Genomic DNA, 23,861 nt, shown 5'->3' with positions numbered 1-23,861 from the left:
CAAAAATACTTTGATTGAATTTTCAAAAAAAAGTTTGCAGCTCCCTTGACTCTGAAAGAACCTAATTAACTGTTGGCATTATATTATTGTTAGCATTACAACACCTTGTGTCTGAGCGGTTATCATTTTGTTGTTTAAATCTCTTTTTTCCATGATTTTCAGCGATTATAAAATATTTTTGTCTAAAATAATATTATACAAAGTACTTCAACTAAATGCAGCAATGCGGCTAAACTACAAGCCTTTCAAGTAAACCTTGATATAATTGTAGGATGGCTTTAAAAGTATTTTAAAAAATCAGTAGCATCTAACCTTTCAGTACCTCTGCTGCTAATAAAATATTTTGTTTTAAGATTTCTTTTCATTTAAAATCTATTTTTACACAATCGTCACATTAAAGACTGTCTTGGTTGACTGTGTGCCTCATATTTCTATTGTATGCACATTTGCATGCAGCAAAGTGCAAGGAGAGCAATGTTTTAAACAGTTAATCTGACCAGACATCACTATCTGAATGGCTACTTATAACCAAACAAATCACAATTCCTCTTTGCTCTGCATAGAAACATGACATTTTATTTTGAGTGTATTCTTGGTGAACCTCAGAGATCTTGGTTAGATGTAACACTACTTGGAATAAAAAGTGTAAAAAATATGTGCTAATGCAAACCAAATGGCAATGACTTACTGATAAAAAAGGTGATAACTAGCAAACAGTAATGGAGCAGCATAAATTTGTAAGCCTCATACTTTGGTAGTGTCATTGCAGCAGCAGCAAAGTGTTCAATAAAACGGATCTGCTTCCTGATAAAAGATGAGGTCTGATCTCAGTTTTCTCACAGGAGCACCTCTGCTTTTTTGCAAAATCACATAATTTCTTTATTCCTTGGAGTAGACTGCCACTTAAAGAGGAAAAGTTGTTTATTTAACAATCTGACAACTAAGCAGGACCACAAATAACAATACTGAGGTGTCTCAGGATGCAGAAAAAGAAAGATGATGCGATTGTCAAACAATAAAAAAAACAGAAATTCACATGAGTATTTCTTTTACCAAAAACCTTATTATTCAAAGTGGATAATCAACAGCACACTGTAAGAAATGAAATGTTGAATTTACTTAACCAAGCTTTGTCTACTGGTTCCACTAAACCTGCTTGATTAAATGTAAAGAGTTATATATGTTGCTATGTTAAAGATAAATGTATTTTACCAGAATGAGCAATATGGTTTTAGTTCTAGTTGTGGACCACTGGACCAGCTCTCTACCCTTAAAGCCGGGCGTACACTGTGCGACTTTTTCACATTTTTGAGCAGATTTTCCAATCGTGCGAGAATTCACAAGATCGGGGCGAGTTTTGCGCCGAGCGTCGTGTAGTGTACAGGGGGTTACGAGAGGCGATTGACACCACGTGACCAGCTACCAATCAGCAATCGTGAGCTCGCACAAACTTCTGGCCTGTTTGATATTTTGCTCGTCCCTCGTGAGGGTATCGCACTGTTGAAGCGACGCTGCGAGCAGCTGCGACCCAAAAAGTATCAGAACCGCTCACGGCGCATGCACAATCATGCATCACCACCGCTCGCCTGCTGTTTCCCTAATAACACACTTTGTTCGTTTTTATTTCTACACTTTTTTTACTCACAAAGATTGTCAAGAAAGCGTGTTTGTCATGTTCATGTCAAATTAAACTGATCACAAAACACAGATTTACTTTCTTTATTTCGTTTTCGTCATCCAACCCCCATAAATCCCTGTGTGTCCCCCTGCAGCACTCCCGAAGGACATCAGGCAAGACAAAAAAGTCTGACGTGTTGTGTAAAAACGGCTATTTTTAGCATATTTTTAGGTCCGACGTGTTGCTACCAGACGTACAGTGTGAGCAGTCAGGTTGCATTCGAGAACTGGGTCGTACAGTGTGAGCACATGGCTCGTGAGATCTGCCCTGCGAGGAAGTCTTACAGTTTGAGCTGAAGCTGAGTGCTACGAGTGAAAAAGTTGCACAGTGTTCGCCCAGCTTAAGGGGGTCCTGGAGATGTGTGGGTGTTCGCCCAACCAATCTACATGCATACGACTGTGTCCCGGGAAGCCCTGTGGGGGGTGCTTCAGGAGCATGGGGTACCAGGCCCTTTGATAAGGGCTGCTAAGTCCCTGTATGACCCAAGTCAGAGCTTGGTCCGCATTGCCGACAGTAAGTCGGGCTCGTTCCCAACGAGTTGGACTCTGCTGAGGCTACCCTTTGTCACCGATTCTGTTCATAACTTTATGGACAGGATTTCTAGACGCAGCCATGGTATTGAGGGGATCCGTTTTGGTGGTCTAAAGATTGAGTCTGCTTTTTGCTGATGATGTGGTCCTGTTGGCTTCATCAGAATGTGATCTCTGGGTTTCGCTGGAGCAGTTACCTCATCACTCACATGAATCAAATACATTTACTCAAAAGAGGAAGTGGTCAAGAAAGAGCAGAGCGTGAAAGCATTTTTTTCTGTTATTAAAATTAACCGTTATTCCTAATTCCTAACCGTTATTAACCGTTAAGGGCGTCAATATTTACAATACTTATTATTTATTTACAATACTGACTAAAAAGGCTGGTGTATCCAGCTGCATGAATTGCCTCACTGTTCAAGCACATCTAATGTGCAGTCCCACTTCACTGATTTGAACACATTTTCCAGACTTAACCAATCATTTATGCAGAGGACAATACAGACGCATGCTAATTTGAGAATGTGAGTCATAATAATACGATAGAAGAAAGGAAACGTGATAATAGTAAATTATCACCCAGACACATTGTGTGAATAAAACTAGAGTACCAGAAATAAGAGAACTGCAAATAGCCTTTCACACTTGGATCTCTGACCACATCTGCATTCTGACACCCGGTAAACTGACTTCTTCTTGTTCACTGTGAGGGTTTCTATGAATTACCACGCACTATGTCTGCCATTTACATTTGCAAGGTTACCAAAGGGAGAGAAACCTCAAATGAGATAATTAACAGGTGTATTTAGTGAACTGATTGACAGATTTTTTAATGGTTTCTTCAACAAACTAATTCACAGTATTTACCGTAAACGAGCTTCAGTGTTAGCTGCTGCCTGGCTGTACTGCTCCGTTGTCTGTCTGTAGTTGTCGAAGTTCTGCAAACAAAAGGCATGAAAAGAAAATCTATACAGGATTTTTTAACAGAAGAAAAGCTCATGAAAGCCAATTTTCACTTAATATTTTGTGTTAAGTGAGCCGCACACACAGAATTTGTTTAATAGCTGATCGTATTTTCAGATTTTTAAGTTTAATTTACTGTTGAAATCAAGTTTAATCAACAAAAGATGAACAACTTGCACATTACCACAGTTAGAACTGCATTTTCTGCTATAATTAAAAATGTAATAAGGCAGAAGTAATGAGCTAAATGCATAAAGCACCACTGGAAATGCCACATCCCATAAATTAGTGACCTTTGAGTTTTACAGCCTGCTTACAAATCTGAATATTGGCAGTCTGGTGGTACTCCATAATGTTTTATTTCGAGTGAGAAACCGTGGCATTTAAATAACAATTACAAAACAAATGCAGCTTATACCTAGTGGGCAAAGTCACATACGGCACACATTTAACACAATAATCAGTGGTCAAAGGGGTAATTATCCTGCATTATGGACTATAATGCAGATAATGTGGGTACTCTTTTCTAAATTCAAAGTAAATTCAGCAGCTCAGTGAGTTGATCATCATAAAAGTTTTACAACATGAAGACATTTGTCTAAAACACTTTAAACACAGAGAAAATCTCTCTTGCCCCCCTCTCATTCACACTCACTTCAGTAATCATCATTATTTCAACCAATAACTGCAGCACTCAAGCTTTTACTTAATTATTCTCTATAGTCCCAAAAGATAAGGTGATGGGAGAGGAAGATAATTGAAGTGACTGAGCAGAGAGGAGAAGGAATCAAACACAAACCTCATCCACAACCCCCCTCACCCTCAGCTCCTTCAGTGCCTGCGAGTCATTTTCATATCTCATTATTTTAGGCTCATTCTGCAGATGGTCTCTTCCTGATCTGAAAGTCTGGTGCTGAAGAAGACAACTTACTGTCACAGGCATCTTTGGCTTTATCGTTCTTGTTTTTCAGGGTATATTAATCTGCCCTGTTTCATGCCTTTTCTTGATTATTAAGGCAGTAAAACAGAAATGTAATATAAAAAGTGCAATTCCAATCAAGCGCCAAGTGTTATGAGATGCACTGTAGATCATGTAGGTATACGGCTCCAACAAGAGACAAATCTATCCCAAAATAAGAGAACGATGTGTCTACTGCAGTAGTTTCTCTTTTTTTCTTCTAAACTCAACTATGATGCAAACTTAGAAAACCTTTTGTAAGCCTCTTTTAGAAAACATTGCCACCAATTTGCTGCAATGCTGAGCCGGAATCAGGGGGCCTTGGGTTGTTTATAAGTGCTGAACCGTGGCGGTAATGTGGCGCAATTGTCTCCTTTTAACAAAAGATTATGTGACGGCAGTATAAAGGGGGTATGGGGCGGTCTCTGCACTGCTACAGACGTCCGTTTAACCTGGACACAACTTGCTTTTTATTGCGATCAAAGCCGCACTCGTTAGGTTTTTATTACAAGCCATTTCTAATAGTGTCTGTCCTCCACAGTCTCCGAGAATGGTCAGGTGATCTGAGCTCCAGCTCTAATAGAGAAAAGCTCCTGGAGCTCAGCATTGCTCCAGCTTATCATCTCAACTGGTTCTGTTCACAAAAGCAAAACTTACTGCCCATGTTTACTTCGATTTTCTAAATTATAACCAGCCGGAGCTCGGCAGTAACTACACTTGTGATCATGACACCACCCACTGTTGCGCCAAGGCGTAAGCATTCACAAGTCAGGCGTTGCGGCAATTTGACTACCAAGCGTGGCGAAACGAATTCTGCTAAATTCCAGCACAGCCATGCTACAACCACGTGTTCATAAGACACACCATGGCGGCAGTACTATGCTGATTTGCTGGCATGGTGCATCTTCTAAAATGGGCTATAGTCTGACGGCAAAATTCTGATTGCTTCGTGTTTTGCGGGGTCTAATAGTTCCAAGTCTGAGGCCATGGCCCTCAATTGAAGAAGTATGGATGGGTTGGGATTGAGTAAATGCCCCAAGTTGATGAGTTCAGCCATCTCAAAGTCCCATTAGTTGTCACACACACTTATGTGTGTGCAAAATTTGTTCTCCGCATTTGAACCATCCCCTGGGGGAGCAGTGAGCTGCAGACACAGCCGCGCTCAGGAACCATTTGGTGGTTTAACCCCCAATCCAACCCCGTAATGCTGAGTGTCAAGCAGAGAGCCAATGGACCCCAGTTTTCCAAAGTCTTTAGTATGACCCAACCAGGAATCGAACCCTGATCTCCCAGTCTCAGGGCGGACACTCTACCACTAGGCCACTGAGTTCATCTCTGGGTCTTGTTCATGAGTTAAGATGCAAGGGATCAACGAGTGGATTGAGGCAGCGCCTGCATTGATGTGGATATGGTACAAATCTACAGTGGTAAAAAGTAAAGATGATTCATCTTCTTTCAAACCCTCAGCTATGCTTATGAGCCATGGGCAACAACCAGAGAGGATGATATCAAAAATACAAGAGACTGAAATGAGCTTCTTCCTCAGAGAGGCTGGATTCACCTTCGGGGATAGCGCGAGGAGCTTGACTCATTAAGTGGAAGAGGACTGATAGATAATAGGTGATATTTCAGATTAGCTGCCTTGAATCTACTAAGAGTAAATGAGTGCCAGTAAATGTCTCAATCTGAGGGTTAAAGAAAGCTAGTTCTGGATTAGATGGCAAAAAAGAAACAGCAGGTTTGATTTCTTATTTGAGGGAAATAAAATATAATTTGGAAATACATGGGATTAAGTTAGCCACTTAGAATTCGGCCTTAGGTTAAGGGCTCAGTGTGTATGCTGAGCTCAATAGAATGAAACCGTGTGGGACATTGAGAGTTTGATTCAAGATTTCAAAAAGGTCTCCACAGAAGCTAAAATTCATGGGCACCTTTGATTAAGCAGGAACTCGGAGGAAACCATGAAGCCAGCTAACTGATGCCAAGTCTTGAATATTTTGGAAAAGGGTCAGGCTGTGGTTGATAGAGTGCTCTCGTCTGGCAGAAGATTAAACAAATAACAAGCCAGGACGAGCACCAGAGCTGTAAAAATCAATATATTTCACTGAACTACCGTTATTACATGTAATAACAAGTGTTGTACTGATTGTGTGCCTGTTCTTAAAAACATTTCTTTATAAATATTATGTTTCACACTTTTCTTTGAGACGTTACCAGCCAGGACGTCTGTCTGATCCACAGAAACATGGAAACCAGTGAGAGTGAGACTGTTTTGTGCTGCAGCAAGTAAACATATAATTTAGTGTCTTTTTAACCAAGCAGATTCCAAAACAGCAACTCCAGCTCTGCTCTCATGACACCAGAGAAGAGAAGGCACTATCTCTGGCGTACACACTCTGAGCTCTTCCCAGTGGTTTCCACCCACAGGCACAAAAGCCCAATGTGGAGAGACTGAAAAGGGGGGGAAAGATAACCCTCCAAGGGGAGAGAAGGGTTCTGAGGTTGCTGGAAAAGCTCATGGAGGGGATTAGTGTGGGTGTATTTGTGCTGTGTTTGTGTATAATCTTGCATACATGCAGGTGTGTGACTAAATCTGTGTTTGCACGTGAATCTGTGCTCAGATGATCCTTGCGTGCACACTTGTCTGAACACCCTCCAGAAGCTGTGGACTGAGATGGGCTGATGTCAGGATTTTGAGGGAGGGGTTGTTCTACGCTGCATGCTTGGATGGAGGCGGATTAATTTCTCTATCTAAAAAGTGAAACCGAAGGGGGGGGGGGGGGGATTAAAATAGGTGAATTTTAAACTAAGACTTGTTTACAGAGTCACAGGGTGTGTTGCCACGGATATTCTCTACCTGTACCCTGAAAAGATTAGGGAAGCATCCGAAAATAAATGAGGAGGGCTGGGGATGGGAAAGGAGCACATTCAGAGTGTGCTGCTGTATATTTGTATCCATCTGTCTGTGTACATTTGAAAGTTATGCAGTGGATACTGCAGACTAATTACTCCTAAAATGGCAGGCTGCACACAGACCTGCCACAATAATCACACATTTACACAAACACCCACACACTCAGCCCGTTGTCACATTTGAGTCCGCGGAGAACCCAAAACGACACTCACATCCTTTGGACAAACATGATCGCCTATTATCATCATTTATCCCTTAGGCACACTGGACACGAGTATAGGTGTGTGTGTGCATTTCACACAGGTAACAGACAACACACACATGCACAGGGTTCCAGTTTATTAAAATGTTGTACTTTAAGCCACAAAGAAATGCTGATTCAAGGGAGAGTCCTGCACCAATTATCTGTGGAGTTTCCTTTAGTTTATTGTTTAGACTCAGATAATGAGAACTGTGTAAAAAAGCAAAGCTCTGCATGCGCATGCCTTTTTTTCTGTAACGTACTCTACTGAAAGCTTAAATATATTATTATCAGAGGTTTTTGTTTCTTTAACTTCAGTATAATACAATATAGTGCCAAATCACAACAAGTCGACTCAAGGCACTTTACAGAGTAAACGTTCCAAACTAGGTTTAGTTAGTTATGCAAATTAGTAAAGTTTTCTATGTAAGGAAACCCAGCAGATTGCATCGAGTCACTTACTTATGTCTGAGACTTTACAGCAATCCCCATACTAAGCAAGAGTGTAACGACAAGAGAGCAGACACACACACACACACACACACACACACACACACACACACACACACACACACACACACACACACAAATGTGCATGTGGGTAATATAAACTCTCAACTTCTAAGTAACTGTTTATTTCAGATCAACTAATCCCAGCAACAGCATTAAAGGTACTAACAGAATAGAGTATGAATGAGTACATTTCAAACTGCAAAATGAAGGAGTGTAAAGTGGAATGTGGTCTTTATTTAATGAACATTTCATATAAATGTTTTTTTTTAATCTCACCTACTCAGTCCCTTTCTCTCCAGCTGCCTCACCCACATGCAGGTCAGCAATTAGAGGGGGGAGGGTTGTAGCAAAAGGGACTGTGGCAGCAAGAAGATAGATAAAGCATCCTGCACTCTTCTGCCAATCAGTCTCTTCCGTCAAGCATTGCAACGTGTGCCGCTTGCTCTGAGTCATGCAGGAGCCCTTCCATTAAACTTGTTCATGTAAAAGGTTCTCTCCAAGGCCTAAAGGAGGCAAGTGCCACCGACTAGATAAGGTGCCCCGTCTACCTGAGGAGCCCTGCTGCAGGGAGGAAGGAAGGGTGAGGATGAGACCCTAAGAGTTTCTACCAAATACTGGATGAGACAGAACAATCTAAAACAATGACAAACACTGTACATGTTAATGATTAGATCTGCTCATTAATGACTTTTAACTGTTCCTTTGTCCAGATGGGTCAGAAATGGGGGCCGGGCATTGATTTGATTTGATTTAAATAGCTTGTATTTCTATAGTGTCTATTAGGGTTCTACAACCCCCTGTCACGATGCGAGGTTGGTAAGACCCAAAATGCAGTAACCCAGGATGACACGAGGCAGAAGTTGAATAATAAAAAAAATCCTTTTATTTTAGGATGACCCAACAACAAAAATAATCCCAAAACGCTGGAAGCCAAAGTCCAAAAATCCAGATGAAGATCTGGAGATCCAAATACACAAGAGGCACGAGAAGACATGACAGAACTACAATACCAAACAGAGACAAGACAGGGCTTAAATACACAGGGAGAACAATTAAGGAAACAGGAAGCAGGTGTGTGGAGTGAGGGTTGGAGGGAAGGCAGGTGACACCAATTATTAAAATGGGGAAACAGAACCAATGGAGGGCAGATAAACCTAAAACACCAAACTAAACCTAAGACTGAGGGAACGACTCACACACACACACACACACACACACACACACACACACACACTACCACACACATAAACTCACACACACATACACTGAACTGGGGAATGGACACACACACACACACACACAAACACCGAACTGGGGCAGGACACGCATGCACACACACACACACACACACACACACACACACACACACACACACACACAAACTCTGAGCAGGGGAATAATTTTAAAGGGCTACAACATAAGACACATAACTGAGACGCAGACAAAGGACACATGAGGGCGCTAAGAGACACAAAAGAGAATCTAGAGAGGGATGGAGAAACATCAGGAGACACAAGAAGGAAGACGCAGACGCAGACCATGGCAGGAAGACGCAGACGCAGACCATGACACCCCCCAAGGTGCTTCACAACACATCCAGTCATCCGCACACACACACACACACACACACACACACATTCACCCACTGGTGATGATGAGCTATAATGTCGCCACAGTTGTCCTGGGACACAGTGACGGAGGCGAGACTGCCAAAAACAGTTGCTACCGGCCCCTCTGACCATCACCAGCAGGCAAAGCTGGTGGCTACTTTTCTGCTGCTTTTGATAGAACAAAACTAAAAATACTGTAAAACTTATTTTCTTGGGTCCAAAATGAGCAGAATAAAGTAACTGAATGCATAAACCTTTTTGCTCTACATATGTAAGATTTTCTGTTAAACATTTACATACGTGCTAATTTCATGGGGAAAACACTCACCTTTTTCTCCAATACATCTAATTTCTCTTTATAGAAATTGGAAATGGTGGCCAGCTCCTGTTCTTTCTGCTCCAGTCGTCTGGCCTGGAAGGGAAAACAACCCAAAAAGAAATGAAGGATGAAAGCAAAGATTAAAAACTAATAGAAAACTGACTTTCAAATGACAGATTATGAAAAACTGCTGCTGATTGAGCTGTGATAATGCTATGTAAATTCTGACTGGGACTAAAAATAAAAGTAAAGAAATAAGGTGCCTGCTTTGAAATAACATACTCTAAAAATAAATTTCTAAAATGACCTGCAAAGTGGCTAAACTGATCGGAAAACATATTTACACTCTTTGCAAATGAACACATCTGGATCACCAACTGGTATTAACACAGATGTGATAGGAGAGCAAAGATCTGCAGCTAATTAATATATAAAGATTTCCCCTAACTGAAAAAATTCAGCCCAGAAGAAAGCTTGTGAATACATATTTTACACTTATTTACATTTGAAAAAAAAAGTAACAATCATCTCTCCACCATGAACAGTAACCACCATGCACACGTTCCTAAATCACACATTTATAAAATAGCAGTATCACATTTCTAAAGCTGATTACACACACAAGGCCACTCGATGTGGCTGTATACTGCACTATACTATAGCTGAGTCTACATTTCAGCTTTCCATTGTGTTTCCCAGAGCAGTACCTGGAACTGTTTTTATTACTGTGCAATCAGGTTTTAAGCACACAAGTGTGCTTATGTTACAAGCTTAGCTACAAGATGCATTATTTATATCCTTTAACCAGCAGAGAGCAGATCAAATATCGGAGCACAGTGCTTCATCAAGATTTATAACAAATGTGAAAAGTATAAAGTTCAACCTTTCACAAGTATTTGGTTTAAAATGGCTTTTTGTGTTATTCTGAATTTTAATCAAAGAACATTTTTAAATGTCTTCTCCATCGGCACCGAGTTTCCAATCACAATAATAATTTTTGGTGTGAAGATGTTAAAATATGTACGTAGAAAAAGGCTCAGACGTGCTATTTTGTGGTACACTGACATAATGTAACTCCACTTACAAAACTACAGAGGTGGCATGGGGCTGGCACAGCTGTGGCAGGAGCTGACACGGCGTCGCTGACATTAGGATGAGGTGAAAGTCTTTAATAAGCCCAGTGAGCTGAGCTTTGACAGGCAGCACGATGAAGGAATGGCAGCTGGAAGACCCAGTTTGGGCCGTGGCAAGGCAGCATGCAAGCAGAGGAAGGCAGAAGGCAGATGTCAAAAAAAGGGACATTTTAAAAATAAGTTGGCAGGTTAGCCTGAACACAGACATGTTCATTTTATATGTAGTTTCTATAGGGAGCCTAAGTCTCCTCCCTTTCTGGTGGGCTCATGGGACCCAGGAAGAATGCAGTGTTTCCCCTACATAGGCGTAGCCGTGGCGGCCCGCCACGGCTGAAATCCCAGCTCCACGCCTACAAGATCCCAAGTTTTATTGATACATTTATTTATTTTGCACTGTTTCCCGAAGAAGCAGTGAGAACTACTCTGTTGTTGCTTGTGATCACAGCCAGCAAGCAGCAAGGAGGAGGAGGCAGGGCAGGGGCAGCGCCTGGGAGGCGCTATAGCTACCCCTGGATTAGACATTGTACCCCATAGCACCCCGAAGTAAATATTAGATTTTTTTTTTTTACATTTTAATTTTAATTTAACGTGTGGATGTGATAATATTTAACATACAAAACAAAAATAATCAGTAAATTGGCATGTAGATAGTAAAAACTTAAACCAAAACAGGAAATTGATGTTAACCTTTGACCTCATTTTCCACCTGCGAACGAGTGAAAGGTAGAGCTAGTGGTAAAATGGATCGGTTTTTGTTGCCCAAATTTCCACGGATTCAGTCAGAAACGAATGAATCTTTGGAAGTGATCTCAGACCCACAAAAACCTATGGATCTGGATGAAGAGGGTCAACCCTCAACCGCCGCAGCAGTCGAGGGTTTTGCCGCTGGAAATGCTAACACTAACGTTAGCTAACCTTGCAACACTATAGATAGGTTTTCTGTGTGGCTGTATGTGTTTATGATTTCATGGAAAAGTCAGCGATTGTTCATATGTTTAAGATGTATATTAATGATTGTTTCAGGTGTTGTTGAGGTTTTGTGCACGCATGTGTATCTGCTAGTGTTGAAGTTGTTTTAGAGAACAATAGGTACGCATGACCACTTCATTCATAGCACCCTAAATAAAAAGACTAGCTCCTTCATAGCACCTGCAGAAAAAAAATTCTGGAGCCGCCACTGGGGCAGGATGGTTACAGCTAGGGATGAGCCGGATAAAGCATTTTTGATGAATACGAGCATGAAACGAGTAAAACTTGTAAATATCTGTAATCGTGCTGAATGAAGATCCTCATTGGGTCACTGACTGTCTTCATGTTCTGTGACTGGCCAGTCACACAGAGCGCCCGCCCCTCCCTACACACAAAAAACTACAGCCGGGAGCTCAGTCCATCTGGCCCATCCACGCACATACATAGACAGTAACGGATCTCTCTGTGCTTGCTTCACTGCTGCTTACGTTTCTTCAGTGCTCCCTAGGTTTTCTTCAGCTCGCCTCTTTTTCGGTTGAATATTTAAAGTTACTGTTTTCGTAACGTACGTGGTGCATTTGACAAGACAAAGCTGAAAACAGCTCGTACATGTGTCGGTCACTGCCTTCGCTCCGGTCAGTTTTTTTTTTATTATTTTAACTCACTCTCTCTCTCTCTCTCTCTCTCTCTCTCTCTCTCTCTCTCTCTCTCACACACACACACACACACACACACACACACACACACACACACACCTTAATCAACATTACATAGCAACTTCTGACCAATCCATATCAATTTCAGATTTAAAATAATGTATTGATGTAAACCACACCCACTAATTTCCAAATAATAAATAAGAGGTGCATTCATCTGTGTATCTCCTTTGATCCACATTAGTGATATTTTCAGCACCAGAACAATGAAGCAAAGAAACAGATTCCTTAGTTTATGTAATTTTATTTATTAGGTGCATCTGATCTGTTCTATTTGTCTCCGAAATGAGATCAAATCGGTGCTTCTATGGGTTGTCTCCTCTCTGCACTAGAAAAATGTACTTTATTATAATGTTCACTGTAATGCATCTTGATGTTCTTAACAAATAAATTATATCAAAGATATTGGTCAATAATTCCAAATATGTAAATTTGTGTTTCAGTCATTTTTATACTGGCTTAAAAATACTTAATTAAGTCTACTAAGCAGGGGTGTAGAACGTTATTAATAGGGCCAGCCCAGTAATGATCTTGGACCAAAATAAAGGGGGCAGAAAGTCAAATAAAGGGGGGCAGAAGGAGATGTTTTTCCAGACGCCAAGAAAAATTAAATGCCAAATCCCCCCTGCAAAGTGTGTCACTGAGAGTTTAAAACAAAAATTATTCTTGTGCAAATATTGGTGTATTCACCTTTAATGCTAGTTAATAAAATGCAGCAGTCGCTGGATTGATGCAGTTCAAAGTGGAGTGCATCAAATAAAACAATATTAACATAAAGGTGAGATGTCATAATCCCCACCACCACCACTGGAAAAATTGCTAGGGGAAACACTGGAATGAAAAAAATGAAAACAAGTCAACGGGGCTCAAACTACTACCGTACTACTGCTTTTTAATCTGCTTTGCCTTACGCCCTGGATCACACATATGTTGTAGTTCAATTTAAGTCAAAAGTAGCAATGTGTTTAAACCACACCTGTCACGCACTTTGAGATTTATCAGCTTGTAAAAATTGGTAATTACTATGACTACAAATTAGACCTCACATTCATGACGTCACCACAGACTGTCCTCTGACCCAGCATAACTACTGCCTACCTCGTGGTGAGGTTTATGGTGGTTCTTTCCTTTGAACATCTTTTTGTACATCCGTTCTGAAGAAGGCTGCAGGATTAGCTGAAACTTGTCAATAAAAAAGGGTAAAAACAAATCTTCTACTATGCTGTGTTTAATGAAGAAATAGAAGAGTTGTTCTGTCCTCCTAAAGGAAGGATTTGAAGCTCACTGAACTTACAGCCATTTTTCCTCTGCTCTTCTCCATGTCTGGTTTGATGACATCTATTTATTGATGCGCATTTGTACTCCTGGATGTATTTTCACACAAAACCTAAAATAACTTTTGCCCCCATTCAAAATAAGTACATCCTTGGCTTCAGAATGTGTCTTTAAAATTCACGGGCATCATGTGTGAAATCCATGGCACATAACTAACAGATTAGAAAATAGTGATTTTAGCCCCATTGACTGGCATTGTTTCGTTCTTCCGGGGACCCATGGTCCAGCAGTAGATGGGCGTGACTTAGGATCCCTATAGAAATTAAATGTAACTAGATTATTACAAGTTACATTCAAAGATTGACGATTAAAAACAAACAGATCTTTATGAAAAAATAATAAAGTTACATAAACAGATACGAATTTGTAAGAAAGGTTCAAAAACAAAGGAAATAAATGAAGACGGAAACCAAAGGGCAGGCGTTATTAAGCACTGTCAAGCTTCAGGCTGGGCAGTAAAGTTATGATGCGTTAAGTATAATCAAGGTATATCATACACACACTCATAAAACTAGTTTGAACTCACTTGTTTAAAATCAAATGGAAATAAAACGAGACAAACTTTCAGCTAAGGTCAGATACACATGAAGATCAACTTCCTATAGTGGGTCCTCCTGTGAGCAAAAGTACTGCTAATGTTACACAAATGGATAATAGTACATTGTACTCGTTATGCACATGTCAACATAGAGCAACTTTTCTTTTGGCTTCTCACACTCTTGCTTATTTAAAGACAGCTGGTAGAACCTCACTTATCACTAGATAAACTTTTATAATTATAGCACGTCATCACTAGTATAACAGCAACATTCTCAGCAACACCAGAATTAAAACTGAATTACACATTAATGTTTATGTTTATGTATTTAGCAGACGCTTTTGTCCAAAGCGACTTACAAGTGATAATTGGCATGTTGCCCTTGAGGCTAACAACAACAATAACAACAACTTGACATTAATCATGGAGAGGAGGGAACAAATCAAATCAAATCACTTTTATTGTCACGTCACATGTGCAGGTACACTGGTACAGTACAAGCGAGTGAAATTCTTGTTTGCGAGCTTCACAGCAACAGAATCGTGCAAAAATACAATAACGTAAAAACAAGCAAAATATAAAAATGGCTAATCTAAGTAATAATATATATAGTATGTAAGGTATATACATTACTAAATGTGTGTGCTAAGTATTTTTTTTCTACGTGTGTGTGTGTGTGTATAATGGGTATATACATATTTTACAAATGAATAAAGTAAACAATAAAATAAGAGATATAAAATATAAAGTGGTTGGTATGTGCAAAACAGTGGCATTAATGTACAGTATGGAGTGTGTAATGTTGGAGTTTCAGTAGTGAGGGTGAGCTGTCTGCGAAGTGTTCAGCAGTCTGATGGCCCGATGGAAAAAGCTGTCTGTCAGTCTGCTGGTTCTGGACTGGATGCTGCAGAACCTCCTTCCTGATGGAAGTAGTCTGAACAGTTTATGGCTGGGGTGACTTGAGTCCTTGATGATCCTCCCCACTTTCCTCAGGCACCGCTTCCTGTAGATGTCTTGGAGGGAGGGACGCTCACCTCCAGTAATCCTTTCTGCACACTGCACTACTCTCTGGAGAGCTTTGCGGTTGTAAGCGGTGCTGTTGCCATACCAGGTGGAGATGCATCCAGTGAGGATGCTCTCAATGGCACAGCGATAGAAGGTCCTGAGGATGCGGCGGCTCATGCCAAATCTTTTCAGTCTCCTGGGAAAGAAGAGGCGCTGCTGTGCCTTCTTCACTGTATTGTTCGTGTGCACTGACCATGTAAGATCCTCAGCCAGATGAACTCCAAGGAAACGGAAGCTGCTCACCCTCTCCACAGCGTCGTCGTTGATGGTGATGGGGGTGTGTATTCCTCTGCACCTCCGGAAGTCCATTATCAACTCCTTTGTCTTTGTGACGTTGAGGGTGAGACGGCTGTCCTGACACCAGTGGGTCAGGGCGCTGATCTCCTCCCTGTAGGCCGTCTCATCGTCGTTGGTGATGAGACCTACCACTGTGGTGTCGTCCACAAACTTCACAATGATGTTGGAGTTTCTAGTGGCTGTGCAGTCGTAGGTGTAGAGTGAGTACAGGAGAGGGCTCAGCGCACACCCCTGTGGAGCACCAGTGTTCAGTGTGACGGGGGATGAGGTGGTGCTGCCCAGTCTGACCACCTGGCGTCTGTCAGACAGAAAGTTAAGGATCCAGCTGCAGAGGGAGCTGCTCAGTCCTAGATCCTGCAGTTTCCTGTCCAGCTTCAAGGGAATGATGGTGTTGAATGCTGAGCTGTAATCTATAAACAGCATTCTCACATACGTGTCCCTCTTCTCCAGGTGTGACAGGGCAGCATGGAGTGTCAGGGCTATGGCATCATCAGTGGACCTGTTGTGGCGGTATGCAAACTGTTGAGGGTCCAGTGAATCGGGCAGTGCAGAGCAGATAAAGTCCCTGACCAACTTCTCGAAGCATTTGCTCACGATGGGGGTCAGGGCTACAGGTCGCCTGTCATTCAATGAGGAGATGGTGGAGGATTTGGGTACAGGGACAATGGTGGCCATTTTGAAGCAGGCTGGGACTACAGACAGAGAGAGGGAAAGGTTGAAGATGTGTGTAAACACTCCAGCCAGCTGAGCCGCGCATGACCTGAGGACGCGGCCGGGAATCCCGTCCGGACCAGTAGCTTTGCGTGCGTTCGCCCTCCTGAAGCACCTCCGCACATCCTCTTCAGACACAGTGTGTGCACTGACGTCATCCGCGGTGCGCTCACTGTCCGGTCTCATGGTGTTCGCTGTGTCGAATCTGGCATAGAATGCGTTTAGATCCTCACACAGAGAGGCCGTGGTCTGCGGTGTTGTGGTTTCCCCTCTAAAGTCTGTGATTTTGTTTAGTCCCTGCTACATACTCCGGGGGTTGTCAAACTGTTGCTCTACCCTGTCTCTGTACTCACGTTTGGCTGCTTTGATCATCTTCCGGAGTGGTAATGTGCGTGTTTGTAGTCTGATGTGTTCGCGGAGACAAAGGCGTTGCTCCGCGCCGCCAGCGCCGTTCGCACACCTCCATTAATCCAGGGTTTTTGATTTGGGAAGGATTTAACTGTTCTGGATGGGACAACATCTTCCAGGCATTTTCTGATAAATCTGCAGACTGAGTCTGTGTACTCATCAATGTCTCTAGCAGCCGCGTGAAACATTTTCCAGTCCGCGCGATCAAAACAATCCTGCAGCGTAGACTCCGATTGGTCCGATCAACGATGCACTGCCCTCAGGGTTGGAGCTTCCCGTTTCAGCTTCTGCCTGTAGGCAGGTATAAGCAGGATGGAGCGGTGATCTGATTGGCCGAATGGGGCGTGGGGGGGGGCTTTGTACGCATCTCGGAAAGAGGTGTAGCAGTGCTCGAGTAGCCGGTCTCCACGTGTATTGAAATGGGTGTGTTGGTGTAGTTTTGGTGAGGTTTTCTTCAGGTTACCCTTATTAAAGTCCCCGGTCATAATAAACGCCACCTCTGGGTGTACGGTTTCCTTGCTGATCCCGCTGTACAGTTCTCTGAGTGCTCGGTCAGTGTTGGCTTGTGGGGGAATGTAAACAGCGGTAGCCAGAATGGCCGGCACTTAATCATCAGGTACTCCAGGTCCGGAAAGCAGAAGGATTTGACCGGGTGCACGTTCGCATAATCACACCAGCTGTTGTTGATCATGAAACACACACCGCCACCTCTGCTTTTCCCAGTAAGCTCCTGTGACCTATCCGCATGGTGCACGAAGAACCCCGGTAGTTGTACTGCGGTGTCCGGTACTTTGTCAGATAGCCAGGTTTCTATGAGGCAGATCGCGCAGCAGTCCCGCATCTCTCACTGGAATGAGATCCGAGCCCGAAGCTCGCACAGCTTGTTCTCCAGGGACTGCACATTAGCCAGTAGTAAACTGGGTAATGGTGGTCTGTTAGTGCGCCGTCTCAGTCGAACCAGAACGCCAGATCTTCTCCCTCTGCGTCGGCGCTTGCTGCCTCCACGGGCCCATAACAAAGGCATCTCAGGTGAGATGAATGGGGGATCTGCAAACGGCGGGTCCGTGATGAAAAACCTGAACTCCGGAAAGTAATGAGAAAATTCGTCTTTTACGTCCAGTAAGGTTTGTCGGTCGTACACAAGGAGACATGTGCTACTCGTGAAAAAAATAAAGAAAAAGAAAAAGTAGTGGAGTGGACGGTAGAGAGGGGGGACGGGTGCAGGGAGGGTGCTAGTTTAGAAGATGCTCTCTGAAGAGCAGGGTCTTCAGGAGTTTCTTGAAAATTGAAAAGGAAGCCCCAGTTCTGGTAGTGCTTGGTAGGTCATTCCACATTTGTGGAACGATGCATCAGAAGAGTCTGGATTGTCCTGAGAGTGGTGTAGGCACTGCTAGCCGATGATCTTGTGATGACTGGAGCGGCCGGGCAGGGACATAAGCCTTTGCAAGAGGATTCAGGTAGATGGGAGCCGTACCATCTCGGACTTTGTATGCTAGTGTTAGCAATTTGAATTTGATGCTTGCTGCTAGCGGGAGCCAGTGGAGCTCAATGAACAGAGGGGTGGTGTGTGCTCTTTTTGACGTGCAGCTGCGTTCTGGACCATTTGAAGAGGTCTCACAGTACTGCCTGGAAGACCAGTTAGAAGGGCATTGCAGTAATCGAGGCGGAAGATGACAGTAAATTGCACCAGGAGCTGGGTGGCATGTTGTGTTAGGTATGGTCTGATCTTTCGTATGTTATACAGCGCAAAGCGGCATGAACGAGCAACAGAGGCAACATGATCTTTAAAGGTCAGGTGTTCATCAATCACAACACCCAGATTTCAAACTGCCTTTGAAGAAGCAAGACATTAATAATGTGTCTAAATGCTAGTTACTCCGCAAAATTCAATCAGAGTCGAGCAATCCCATGAGTGGTTAATTATGAAGTGCAGGCCCCTATTTCCAGAGCTAATATTTCAGACTTACATTTTGTTTTTTGGGCATGTCAACATCTCTTAAAACCGCAAGAATCTCAATGGTACATTGTATCTCATTAGATGAGAAAACAGGTGATGTCAGCCTCTACAGAGTTCATGTTTGCATTCTTTATCCAACATGTACCATGCTCAAATAAATGTTGTAGTGTAATGATGAGTGATCACTGTACCTAAGTCATGCATTAGTATGAGTTATACAGATCTGATGGATTGAGCCATTCATTTTCTGTGCTTCTGATGGCACAGAGGATACAAACATGCAGACAGGCTAATGTAGACTGATTGCCTTTATATTTACTGTAATCCAATGTAATCTCATCCAAATTTAACAGACACACACATCACTGCCGAGCACAGAAGTAAATACCTGCACTGCCTCCATTGTATGTTTCCCTTCCTGCAGCAGCTGTTTGATGCTTAGAGGAGGTGTGTAGATGTGTGTTTGCATGTGAAATCTCCTCTGCCAGAAGCACAGATGATGTGTAATTTTCTAGCTGAATACCTCCCAAAGTGTTGCTGTGGGAAATGGCGGTGGCAGCACACTTGAAGCCTTGCTTTAAAGCACAATGAAAACATGACATTTGAATAGAGGAGAGCTTGTGAAAAAGAACGAGAAAAAGCATAAAAAGTAAGAAGGTAATATCATTGCTGCTTACCCATGCATCCAAATCTGCTGGCTAGGAAACAGAAAGAACAAGGGTTAGGGAGACAAGAGAAGGTAGAAATATTGCAGAAGGTTTGAGAGAGTGTTAGCAAATCAAAAAGAATATGAACTAAATTAAGGGTGGAAAGAAGAAAGGTGAGGTAGTGAAATGGACATCCCAAACTCTGGGTCAGGGATGAGGTCCTGCCTCAAGTGGAGGAGTTTAAGTATCTTGGGATCTTGTTCACTAGTGAGGCGTTGTACCGGTCTGTCGTGGTGAAGAGAGAGCTGAGCCAGAAGGCGAAGCTCTCAATTTATCGGTCGATCCACGTTCCTACCCTCACCTATGGTCACAAGCTTTCGGTAGTGACCAAAAGAATGGCAATGCAGATACAAGCAAATGAGTTTTCTCCGCAGGGGGTCTGGGCTCTCCCTTAGAGATAGGGTGAGTAGCTCAGTCTTCCGGGAGGGGCTTGGAGTAGATCTGCTGCTCCTCCAACTCAAGAGGAACCAGTTGAGGTGCCACAGGCATCTGGTTAGGATGCCTCCTGGACCCCTCCCTGGTGAGGCTTTCCATGTCGGGAGGAGACCTAAAAGAAAACCCAGGACAGGCTGGAGGGACTATGTCTCTCAGCTGGCCAGGGAACACCTTGGGGTTCCCCCGGAAGAGCTGGTCCAAGTGGCTGGGAGAAGGGAAGTCTGGGATATTCTAACAGTAAACTCAGGTTCGACTCCACTACCACTTTTTGTTTTGTTGGTTTTAGTGTAAACATTTTTCTTTCGTAAGTTTTGTTAATACGCTTTATTAGGTAGGTTCTATAAAATAAAAATACAATGTATTATCACAAAAAGAAAATTATTTCATTGAAATGCTGCTACTCAGCACCTTCCATGTCCTTGACTAGGTGTCAGAAACCTTTCCTTTTTTCAGCCTCCTTCACACAAGAAAAGAAAATCCACAAGAATGTGGCCTTTGCGGGGTCTAGGGGAGGTCTTTGGGTACATTAGGAATGCAGCGGGCATGCCATTACATGATAGGTCAACAAGTTTTGAACATGCACAAAACTCCCACAGTAGTTGTAGTGCTTTATCATTTTAGGAGTAGCCTATCAGGGTCATGAGTGAAGCGTGGCTGAGGTGGTGACAGTGCATCCATAATGTAATGCCACATTGGTGTGGCTTAGTTGTGATGGATTCAAAACAGTACTGGCCACACTGATCCCAAGACCTCATCAGACTGCCAGCTTCATGTTGATGTGACCTTCTAGCTGCTTACTGTTGCAGTGTGAGAGGGTCACGATACCAGGAATGAACCAGCTGATGACAGATCTTGTTGACAGAAGAAGAGACTGTCTCAAGAACATGAAGAAAAGAAGGGAAAAGCCCCTATTGTGAAGTATTAGGAGTGTTGTGGCTTCATGACAATGCTCGCACTGAATGAGTAATAAAGGTTAGGTAAGTTGTGATGAATGTAGCTGGGGTCTCAATTTGGTGTTAAAGGGGCCTTTAGTACAATAGTAAGCAATCAATGAATAATAGAAAACTAAAAACTCTCATAGGGTACATTTTATCATCAATAGTATGATCATGATTATCCCATTTAATAAATAACTCTTGTGACCGAATGAGCATTTCATTGTCATAAAGTTTTACAAAGAAGAAAATGTTTGAGTCCATTTTTAGCTTGAGTAATTTGATTTAGATAACATGTGTGCAACTAAAAGGGCACACATGGGATGTTGATAACTTGTTTTACAACACCTTTTAGTGGGGCGGTAAGAACTGAGGAGTAGCTGTTCTTGGTAGAAGATCCACATGACTGTTTCTCAATGCCGTCATAAAACATTATATCACCACACTCGCTAGACCATCACCAAATCAAACAACATTCAGACGGGCAAATACGATGCCACATTCTGGCTTTCCTACCAAGTGCTCCCAGTCCGGTATTAGATGCAGATCAGAGAGGGACAGATTAAAGCAGTAGGTGGCTCTAATGTTGCCATGCGTCATAAAAACACCATTCAGTTAAATGAGGTGAACTCACAAAGCCAGTGGTTGCAGAACGGGTGTGATTGTGAGTAATCTGTGAAATGGATACAGTCAGCGCCATCTGTTAAACTTCCCTGCTCTTCAGTTGCTGGTCCAAAACTGAAAATGTGTCTGGGTGTGCCCCCGTGTGTGTGTGTGTGTGTGTGTGTGTGTGTGTGTGTGTGTGTGTGTGTGTGTGTGTGTGTGTGTGTGTGTGTGTGTGTGTGTGTGTGTGTGTGTGTGTGTGTGTGTGTGGTCCCACTTCCATAGATGAAAGACTTTAGTAGAGAGGTGAAGGGGCTGTCGTGATGCAGATGCAGATAAACACACAAACATGTGCGTGCCCACACACACACAGTTTGATGTAGTCAGTGAGATGAAGCAAGCTCTGGCATTCCAGGTACATCTACCCATTGCTCCCCGATGGCCGTTGGAAAAATTAAAGTGAGGGTCAAGGCCTGGGTGGAGACGTATTTCATCCACACTTCCTGTTAGGAAAGCACTTCCGAAAGAGGCGTCTCCTGGCTGACCGAGAGAGCAGCGCTGAGGCAGTAGTAGACCGCACCCCCCTCAACCCCCCGTGTGCTGTCGGAGTTTCTCAATCTAAAAACTAGCTGTTAACGAGCGTGCGCGCACTCACGCGTGCACGCAAGCACACAGTCACACCAGACTTACTACTCAGGAGAAAAGCAGACACAGATTCTGCAGCACTGGAGGATTTCCTGTTAACCACGATCATTAGATGAAAAGGGGAGGAGCGTGTTTTTTCAAGGAGGCAAGCGGCTCAGAGAGCCAGCGTGTCATATCGGCAGGTGAGTGGCTGAGCCAGGTGGAGGTGGGGCTGCCTCACCTGGAGACCAGTGCGGTGCAGCCACGTAGTAATTTGCTGATAACGTCACGTTTTTCAGCTTAGCCATTAGCCACAACTGGTTCTACATAAATGTGGAGCGGAGTTTTTAACCTGAAGATGGAGATATAATTAGGGTTTTGGGCTGAAATATTAAATTTAAAGTAAGTTGCACTTAACTGCCACACTAATGATTACACATGTGCACAGCACCATTAGACACTCATCTGTACAGGTTATCAGCAAAAAAAAGTTAATTTGGGTGTTACTTGCTCTTTAAGCATCTGAGTTGAATCAGCAAGCAGAATAACCACAGCCAGCATAGTGCTGCAATAAGACTAAAGACTCGTCATGATTTTTAAATCCATTAAGGTTAAGTATAAAAAATAAAAGCTTTACTAAGATTTTTTGTGCTGGCTCATGAAACATAAAGTCAGAGAAGAGGCCATTGGTTTGAAGTGTCTATACCAAAAACATAAAATCATATGTATGGTTTGGGCGTACTTCAAAAAATGCTAAGAGATAGATTAAACTGCAGGTGTAAATGTTTCTATGTGTGTAAAACTGGGGGAAACTATGTTTCATAGCAGACCCAGAAGAAACTATGCTGACAATAAACATGCTCAAATATGGAATCCATGCAGAAATGACACCCTGGCTGTTTCTCAAAATGTGTACTTGTCTGAAATTGTGTGCATACGTACTTGTGAAATGTCATCAATGGTAGCCCGCGTACTGTTCCAATCCTGAGTATGTATCATGGCAAGTACGCTCAGGGTTCACGGATGTGTTCTTGCTTCGCCCATTGTATCAAGGAGGCATCAACGCATTTTTCTGAGAACTTGGGCCGTCAAGGTATCCCATAATGCACTGTGTCGCAAATGTTACATGCCAAACACAAAATGGCAGACGAGTAAGTTCATAACTGTGGTGTGTTCTACATCAAAAATACAAATAAATGAATATAAAGCCTGAAATTGTAGATAACTGTGTTTTTGTTTCTCGCTCATCACAATACCCTTAAAATGCTAATTAGCCAGCCCACTTTCAAAATAAATCCAGCGTTGTCTTAAACTGCTCTGTTTTGATGAAAAATAAACTTTTTGTTGTCATTTAACAGCAGAAAATGCTGGTATTTTATCAATTTGGATAAAAAGTGAAACAGATATTAGACAAAAATGTATTCATTGTTATTTTGTTATTTATGGGACATAAAATGTTGGATGGCTTCTAATTTTTTGCACCTAAATGAGAGCAAAACGGAAGTCATAATACTTAGTCCTGGCAAAAGAAATGCTCAGGTGCTGATATTGACCTTGGCCCAATGACCCCCTATGAAAAGAAAATAGTCAGTAATTTGGGGATAAAAATTGACTCCTCACTTAATCTTGACACTCACGTAAATACGGTGGTGAGGTTCTGTTTTTTTAATCTGAAACGACTATCCAGCACCAGGCCTCTGCT

At 42.5% G+C, this 23,861-nt stretch overlaps 1 protein-coding gene across 7 annotated transcripts in view; it reads right to left on the bottom strand.

Moving 5' to 3' along the window:
- chchd6b (coiled-coil-helix-coiled-coil-helix domain containing 6b) overlaps positions 1-23,861 on the bottom strand; it is a 128,219-nt gene that overhangs the window by 66,217 nt on the left and 38,141 nt on the right. For 2 of the 7 annotated variants that reach the window (XR_008565858.2, XM_015959449.3), the window contains exons 5-7: positions 19,533-19,553; positions 9,736-9,819; positions 3,076-3,146 (exon numbers count right to left, since the gene is read on the bottom strand). Coding sequence is in view for 2 of the 7 variants with exons in the window: in XM_015959449.3 (XP_015814935.3) it covers positions 3,076-3,146; positions 9,736-9,819; positions 19,533-19,553 (176 nt within the window). In the remaining 5 variants the exon portion in view is untranslated. The other 5 variants (XR_008565860.2, XM_015959450.3, XR_008565862.2 and 2 more) reach the window with 4 other exon arrangements.

Source organism: Nothobranchius furzeri, chromosome 3, assembly GCF_043380555.1.
Source record: "Nothobranchius furzeri strain GRZ-AD chromosome 3, NfurGRZ-RIMD1, whole genome shotgun sequence".
In the NCBI taxonomy this organism is placed as follows: Eukaryota; Metazoa; Chordata; class Actinopteri; order Cyprinodontiformes; family Nothobranchiidae; genus Nothobranchius; species Nothobranchius furzeri.
Note: the sequence above shows the minus strand (reverse complement) of the source record. Positions and strands in the feature narration are given on the sequence as shown.